This window comes from Callionymus lyra, chromosome 5 (assembly GCF_982586985.1).
Source record: "Callionymus lyra chromosome 5, fCalLyr1.hap1.1, whole genome shotgun sequence".
NCBI lineage: Eukaryota > Metazoa > Chordata > Actinopteri > Syngnathiformes > Callionymidae > Callionymus > Callionymus lyra.
In genome coordinates, this window is record NC_141822.1 from 8,864,533 (window position 1) to 8,873,769 (window position 9,237).

At 34.7% G+C, this 9,237-nt stretch overlaps 1 protein-coding gene across 1 annotated transcript; it reads right to left on the bottom strand.

The window, feature by feature from the left end:
• Positions 1 to 1,111: 1,111 nt before the first annotated feature.
• tmem250 (transmembrane protein 250) lies at positions 1,112 to 3,406 on the bottom strand. The gene is made up of 2 exons (XM_087792433.1): positions 3,211 to 3,406; positions 1,112 to 1,981 (listed from the first exon to the last, which is right to left on the bottom strand). Exon 2 carries the CDS (start codon positions 1,859 to 1,861, stop codon positions 1,442 to 1,444), a length of 420 nt encoding a protein of 139 aa, XP_087648559.1. The 5' UTR covers positions 1,862 to 1,981; positions 3,211 to 3,406; the 3' UTR covers positions 1,112 to 1,441.
• Positions 3,407 to 9,237: the final 5,831 nt, after the last annotated feature.

The following is a 9,237-nucleotide window of genomic DNA, read 5'->3' on the forward strand; positions in this document are numbered from 1 at the left end:
CGGATATATCTGTGCTGACTGTTCTGAAGAACCACAATCATGTCATGAAAGAGTGAATAAGTAGATGTGTAAGAAAATATCGATACACTTTAATAAAGCAATATTCTTTTCCAGTATGGTATCATTAATAAACAGTTCATAATGTATACAATTTTTTTGCTTTCAAATAATTTTAATTTCTATCATAGTTCTTTTATGGTTTATATTTTAACAAGTGTACAAAATTAAAAAAAAAAGTTTTAACTTACAGTTAACATGCAGATATTCAGAAAAAACCCTTGGCCTCTAGGTGGCAGCTAAAGGGACGATGAAACCCCGCAACATCCCTGTGATGACTGAGGACCAGAGGATACAGTGACTCCAGCAGCTTTTAAAGCTAATGTTTGGACATATTTTGGTTTGAAAACAAATTAAAGTAGTTACGACTTCATCAAGAGTCATGTGGTCTGTGAATTCTGCAACACCAGAGTCAAGTACTTGACAATACTACACATATATCCTTGTTACTACAGTATCACAATATAGGTATTGTTGCCTCTGTATCGTGATACATATGGCAAGACTCTTGTGCAATACACAACTCTAGTTAACCAGAAAATATTTACGGATTTGGTCTTTTGTTTTGTTGCAATTGAACCTCTGGCAGGTAAATGGCAATGAACAAAGAAATCCTGCGAGATCTGGGCCATGACTGAGGACGAGAGGATACAGTCGACTCCAGCAGCTTTTAAAGCTGATGTTTGGCCATATTATTGTAAACAAATGAAAGCAGTTACAACTTCGTCAAGAGTCATGTGGTCTGTAAATACTACAACACCAGAGTCAAGTACTTGGACAATACTACACATATATACTTGTTACTACAGTAGTCAATACTACAATTTATTTTAGGAGTGTCTGAAAACAACTATACAATATTGAGGTTCCACAGAAAAAACTCAGGATGCAGAAACAATTTTGTTGCACCTTTTCCTTGATAATCCTCGTTCTTCTTTGTTCGTCTCTTGTCCTCGAACACATCAGGCATTAGTTACACAACGAAGAGAAGTCGTCGCAACTTCAAATTCTTCAAAACCTTCATTATTGTTGCTTCAAAAGACAAAAACAAAGGTTTTATTTCCGAACATGTTTTTTTATTGTTCTCGCAAACACATTCCTCTTTAGATGTTTTGAAGTGACGTTACAAAAATTGCAGGTTAGGACGACACAAGACAGTGTCTCATGTATGAATCACACACAGACGCACACCTTCAGTTGTGTGTATGTTGTAACACACTCGTGTCCACCAGAGTTTCCATACGACCCTCGTCCTTCCTTTTTTTTTTAAAACACACCGACAACATGACGAAAGAAAACACGGCAGAGACTCTCGCAAACATTTAGACTCACACATACAACACAATCACTGCGTCGTCTCACACAAACACACACACGTCCGGCGCTACATGTCGACAAAGATCATCAGGCAGGAGCCGAGGCCCCCGACCAGGAACATGGTGATCTTCATACTGTAGATGATGAGTTCGCTGACCACGCTAAAGTCCAGACGCCGGTGTCCCAGCAGCAGCAGGATGACGGACAGCTTGTACTGCAGCCGCAGGAGGACGCGCACGAACACGTACTGCAGGAAGAAGAGGGCGGAGAGCGCCACCCACAGGAGGGAGGTCAGCAGGCTGCACCCGAAGAAGAGCAGGAAGCGCAGGAAGCTGTACATGCAGCGCGAGCGCAGGTACAGGTCGAAGTTGTCGTACTTGGTGCGCTCCAGCCGGTTGGAGTGAGCCGAGCCCGTGGCCGAGTGCATGCAGGTGGTGTGGGGGCCATGGAAGCTGCGCGCCCGACGCGGGATGGGGATCACAGGCATGGAGGGGGGGGCCGCCAGAGCCCGGGGACTGAGTCAGGGGGACCCCGCTTAGATGTCCAGACCTCGGGTCAGGGCGTCACGTGGCAGAAAGGATCCCTGGATGGTGGACATGGTGGACATCTGTGGGTGGAAATGAGGTCAGAGAAGAAGTTTTTGAACAGTTTTATTTTGCATTTATTAGTAAATTAACTCTAGAGTATTCAATAGAAAACGTTCAGTACTGATACCTTCACTTCGATACCGGTTCCTTGACCTCACACATGGTACTAATCTTTAGTATCTTGAGTTACATTTTTTAGTTTTGGTAAATTTCCACTACAAGCTTATTGTCTTACAAAATAATAAACAACGAATAATTTACAGTGTAAAATATCACATGCTAACAAGTAAAACATTAATATAATGTTCACTGACTTTGTTAATAAGTAGTTTTTTTTCAGAAAAATACACACATTAACAAGTTTGGATCATGAGTGAGTACTTGGCAGCAACATTTTGAAGCATGTTTTATAGTGATAAACTCAAAATACTAGTTTTTGAGTTCTTTGTTTAGAAATTAAAAAATATCTTTTTGGTCTTTTCCCTTTTTGTGAAGATTTCTATCCCCTCAACAATAATTAAAGTCAATATTAAGATGCTATTTAGAAGGAAAAAGAATCAAGAAGGCAGTAGGTTAGCCAGGGGGATGGGAAAAGGGAGAGGGAGGATAAAATGAGAGACGAGAGGAGAGTAAAAAGTATCCGTTTTTTTAAATTAAATATATTATATTAATATTATTATTACGTTGGCGTATTTAAGTTTTATTTTATGTTGACATTTTTGTATTTAAAAGAAGAGTTTTCCATCATATTTACTCTCGTTTTAAGAGTTGTGGATGAAGATAAAGAGCAGGAGTAAAAGAGGAAGACAATGGTAAAAAAGAAAAGGAGATATGAGTGAGGATGACACAGATCACAGGAAATGACGTAAGAAGAACTAAAACGGGGGCCAAACATTTAATTGACTGGTTTAGTTCATTTAAATATATATTCGTTTAGTTACATTGAAAGTAACGCATTTACATTATATATGTTTTTGTTTTTTAAAAAGTGAATAATATCCTTCATTATTCGTAACTATCCAAAGGTTGACAGTTTGGTTTCGCAACAATTTATCTTATTTAAACGTAAATTAAATAAAAGATCGTGATCTTTTTACTCAAATCATTCAAGATCACCTTTGCTATTTTTTATGGACAATTTACGCTTTTTATTTATTGTTGTCTTAATCATTTCCTGACAGAGGATCAGATTCGCTGCGACACATCTGAGAGAAAGTAAACACAAATAACAACAAACATGAACACAAACCTAAAGCACTTTTTCCACGTTTGTCACACAAACCCTGCGAGATGTTTCTTCCTCGTGATCATCGGCGCAGAAGGATCTTCACACATGGATTGTTTTGGAGCAGAAGGTCAAGAAAATAAAAACATGGCTCCACTTTTTAATGCTTCTCGCTGTACATTCGTATAACGGTGAGCTAGTGTTAGCACCAGATGCTAGTTTACAGTTGTCGCCGCATGACTGCGTCACAAGTGCGCGACATCAGCGACGATCTTAAAGGTGAACACACCATAATAATTGATCGATCAACACACCATAATAATTGATCGATCAACACACCATAATAATAGATCGATCAACACACCATAATAATAGATCGATCAACACACCATAATAATAGATCGATCAACACACCATAATAATAGATCGATCAACATACCATAATAATAGATCGATCAACACACCATAATAATAGATCGATCAACACACCATAATAATAGATCGATCAACACACCAAAAAAATAGATCAATCGTTTGAAGGTTGACGTTTTATAAACACAAAGATTCTTATGAAATGATTATGTCTGTACGTTTTATATATATGTTATATAATGAATACTTATTATTAGACAATCAATAACAAACATCAGATCACAACGTTAATGTTAAAGCATTTAATATTTAGTTTTTAATTATTTTAATTAATATTAACAACTCTTCATACGGGATGAAACGTTTTAATTTAGCATTTCATCATTAATAATACAAAAGTAATAATACAAAATTAAATTGGACTTAAATTAAAAGTAAAAAACAATAGCAATATAGTTAGTCTTTTACTACTACTACTACAACTAATAATAATAACAACAACAATAATTATAATACCAAATAATTCAAATTAAAATTCCTCACTTTATTGCTATATTAATACTACTACTACTGCTACTATTACTACTACTACTAATAATAAAAACTTAAATAACAATAATGCCAATTTTTTTTTTTTTAAGTTTCTCACTTTATTGCTGTATTAATACTACTACAATTACTATTATTACTAATAGTGTTAATAGCAGCACTAATATTAATAATAATAATAATTATTATTATTATTAATACTAGTACTAGTACTACTACTAATAATAAAAACAACAACAACAATAAAACCAAAAGATTAAAATCATTGTATTGCTATATTACTACTACTATTATTATTACTACTGCTACTACTAATTATAATAATAATAAAAACAACAATAATAACAATACCAAACAATAATACGAAATTAAAATTTCTCACCTAATTGCTATAAATTGTGCTGTAAAAATACATGTATTAGTTGTTAATTTTCAAGAAAAACATTTTACTGAATGGCACTCGTGAATATTCTAAATAAAAAAAAACATGTACTATCATAAAGACAAATAACATGACAAATATGTGTATTGTTATTATTTATCTATCATCTTTTATTATTCAGATTAGTTAATTATAATTATTTAATTCATTAGAATTGTAAGTGTTGTTTTTTAATATGTGCGACCAATTTAAATCTAATATGCACATGTGTTTTTTATTTTTTATTTTTCTATTGTGAACATGCTGCTGTCATTTTAATTGTAGTTTAATTTCTACATTTTAGGAATAGATTTCAAGATGTAATTGCAGTTTATTAAAAAAAAAAAAAAAACACTATTTTCAGTGTATTTTTTCATTTAAAAAATCCTATAATTATCACATTGTGACTTTTCACTCTTGGTTCTGAATGAAGTTTTTTTGGAAGTTCTTTCGTGTCTGGCACCAAAACGTGCTTTTAAACTTGATGTACTTCACGTCCCTGCAGAGTTGATTCCATTTGGCTCCAACCCCGCTGCCTATCTCCCTCCACGAGCCCCCTGAGAGCCGGTAATGGTCCCGGACTATTGTCTGGGCACAAGATTAATGACGGTCATGCTTTAAAATGTTGGTCTTACTTTTGAGTCGGACAAGAATTATGTCGCGGCAGCGAGCGAGGGAGACATAAAAAGTGAATTACAAGATCAGGGAAATGTCAGTTATTCTGCTCACATTCCTGTAAGAAGCTAAAGACTCGAGCGATTTGCAGTCGTGCAACAAAGTTGTTCTTGCAGAAATAAAAGGATGTCCTTGTTTGTTACACTGTTATTACCACGGTAAGTACTTTTACATACTGATCACATACTTCAGACTCTATTGTACTCAACTTTGATTCAAACATTTTTTTATTTTTTTTTGGTGGAATGCAATCATTTTTTTTATTTACAGTTTTATTGATAGTTTTAAGTATATAATTATATAATAATTTAGTTTTGTATATAATTTGTATATTTAAAGGTTGATATATATTTTCATAAATAATAATTACATAAAAAAAAACATTTCCAAAACAAATTATTTTCTTTTTACCCATAGAGTTCGATATTCTAATGTCAATTATTCAAAAACATGTATTCTAGATTCAATATTTTCTAATAAGCAGTATTTTAAATTCAATATAAAAATGTTGGTGTAAAAGCGCCACCAGACAATACCAACAGAGCACCGAGCTACTTGATCGAACATCCAATCATGCGACACGCAGACGATCACGTGACACCGTCTGTTTGTTTATTAATTAAATTATTATAAAAAATAATTGAATATAAAAATAATTTATTTCTTTGATTAAATAAAAAAATATATATATATTGCAACATAGGAATGATGTCATTACATTTAATATTATTATAATATTTAAATACATTTTTGTGATTTCATTCTGTTTTCTTATATAGACCGACTTTAAAGTAATTTTATAATACACTGTAATACTATCATTCTATTAAATATTTTATTCTTTATTTTTAGATAAATTAATCTACTTCCTCTACAATCATTTGTTTTATTTTAATCACCATCAAACGACATTAGAAGACAGAGTGACATCTATGAGGGATGATGGCAGAAAGAAGGAAACATATTTTTCAAAAAACAATAAAACCAATAAAACCAATAAAACCAACAACCTTTATGTTCAATGTTCTATGGGTAACACTTGCAGTTCACAACTATGGCCACTAGATGACTCTTTAGCGTTTTCATAAATCGTTAAAACGTCTCAATAAAATAATAATTTAATTTAATTAGTCAATACAAACAAATTCAACACTTTAATACAGAAATGATTGAACTATTTGAAAAATAAATAAAATGTATTATTTGAAAAGCAACAACATTTCCATGAAAAATTGTAAAACAAGATCTAAACTCAATGTTAAATCCAACCATTCAATAGTGTGATGGCACTGATCTACTTCCATAGTCTCATCGTCATATTTAAGCGAAAGAAATAGAAAAAAAATAGAAATTTAATTCTACTAGCAAAACTATTTATGGCTTAAAGCTCGCGAGGAACGTTTATTTTCCTTGTTTTATTTTTTTTTAACGTTCTTTGTGATTTTTTTAAAAATATACTGTTAGTGATGTTTTTATCATAATAATATTGTTATTATACACGGGAGCAATAAAGTATGATTGTGGACACGAGTTCAACTTAAAACCAAAAAAAATAAAGTTGTATTAGTTCATTTTATTAAGAAGACAAAAGCAGACGATGAATCGATTTATCGTTTAAAACATGCAATTGGCGTATTTTGTATTAGATTATAATTGCCTGAACCTTTCAAGTGTCACCACCAGAGGGCGCTGTGGATCAATCTTTCTTTTCACAGTCAAGCTTAACTGAGTAGTGACGACAAAAGTGAAACTCTTGTTATTAACCAGAGTAATAATAATGGTTTAAAATATTTGTTTTTGTTTTTGTTGGTCTCCGACTTAATGGATCCTCAGTGTGAAGTGAAACGGATGAGGATCAGCGCCTCCATATCTGCGGAAACAACGCAACGAAATGATTTTTTAAAATCCTAGATTAAGTAATTTAAGATTAAATTCATATCAATCTCGAACATTCCTCTGTGAATTCTTAAAAATGCGATCTTTCCCCTTTGACCTCCCATGAGCCTTTGCCAGCTCGTGGCCCGAGAGAGCGCGAGATTAAAGCGTCACGTGGTTCCTTCACGCGATTGATTGATGGATCAATTAATTCATTAACTAAGTAGAGGTCACTGCCCTGCGACACCAATGAAATCCATTAGTGCTGTTAATAAGACGTGCAGGACTTTTAATCACAGGGTTTGAGGTGCGTGATGATGACGTCACAGGAGAAGGCGGAGCTACGTTTTTAACACATACAAGTCAATTAATAAAGTTTCCGATATTAGCATTAAGACACATACATATACATTTAAATTAAAAAGGAACATTTATTTTTATATATATTGACTTAAAAAATTGTAGATTTTAAAAAATAGCACTAAATATTAATATTCTAAAAAATATAAATGATTGAATCACACAGACATGATAAGCAGAGCCAGAGAAATGGATCCAGGATCACGTCGAAGGGAGACTTCAGGTTTAAAACCAGGACAAGATAAAATAATGCACATAAAGGGTCTCGAATAAAGACTTGTTCTGTCCTGTCGCGGCACATGCGGCGGAACAGAGGTAATCCCTGGCATAAGGGGGTTTGGCTGGATTAGCGGATGATGTGGGAACATCTGTACGGTCGGATGACGGTGTTGAGGAGCTTCATCCGTCAAAGAGGAGGGAAGAAGTATAGTTGTGGGTGGGAAGAGGTGTGGAAAAGTAGGACATGTCATTGTTTATCCCTAGTTTTATTTTGTGGTATTACTGCGTGAAAGGTATCGTAGTATTTATCTTTGAGGCTTCGTAGTGTTACTGCGCAATTGCATCGTATTATTACTCTTTGAGGCGTCGTAGTATTACTTTGCTGGGCTTCGTAGTATTAATTCACAAAGATGTCATAGTATTAATCTGCGAGGCTTCGTAGTATTAATTCACACAGGTGTCATCGTATTACTCTGCAAGGCTTTGTAGTATTAATTCACAAAGGTGTTGTAGAATTACTCAACAAAGCTTTATAGTATTACTTTGCAAAGTAAGTAAGTAAGTAAGTAATTTGTATTTATATAGCGCTTTTCCAGACCAGGGTCACAAAGCGCTTAAACAATCAAAACAATACTCAATAAAATATATAATTTAAAGGTCAAGATAGTACTGAGAAAAACACAGGAGTTCCAGAAAATCAAGGAAAAGCTTGATGGTTTTACTCCGCGGCACTTTGTAGTATTAGTTCGCAAAGGTGTTGTAGTATTAATCTGTGAAGCTTCGTAGTATTACTTCCCAAAGGCGCCATAGTATTACTTCACCAGGCTTCGTAGTTTTACAGAGCAACGGCGTTGTAGTATTACTCCGCGAGGCTACTTAGTATTATTTCGGAAAGGTGTCATAGTTTTACTCCGCAAAGGTCGTATTACTGAGCAGCGTTGTCTTAGTATAACTCTGTGAGGCTTCGTAGTGTTACAGCGCAATGGCGTCATAGTATTTGTCCGTGAGGCTTCATAGTATTACTTCGCAAAGGCATCATAGTATTACTTCGCTAGACTTCGTAGAGTTAAAGTGCAATGGCGTGGTAGTATTACTCCGTGAGGCTTCGCAGTATTACTTCCCAAAGGCATTGTAGTAATACTCCGCGAGGCTTCGTAGTATTATTTTGCAAAAGCGTCATAGTATAACTGCACGAAGGCATCGTAATATTAATCAGCTAGGCTTAGTAGCATTACGCCACAAGGTTCTGCAGTATTACTCGTCATACACAGTATTACGCTGAAACATTTCGTTGTATTACTCCTTTAGTAGTATTATGCCTCTGGGATGATACTACATGTTGATATTCACCCCTGCCAAGGAGGTAATGTTGGTAGACGTCAGGGACGTGCTAACTACTGCGGTGTAGTTGCCCAGATACTAAACTAACCCTCAGGACTAGTTAAGTAACCTTAAGACCTCACTCAAGCCTTCACACTCACAATGAACAGAGAAGTCTGGAGTGTTGGGGGTCGACAGAGGGGTCACCGTGTCTGCATCCCACGGGTCAATGACCCCACCATGACCTCTAATCTGTTGTG

Coding starts and splice junctions, on each gene's coding strand:
- tmem250 (XM_087792433.1), bottom strand. CDS start 1,861: ATGCCTGTGATCCCCATCCCGCGTCGGGCGCGCAGCTTCCATGGCCCC.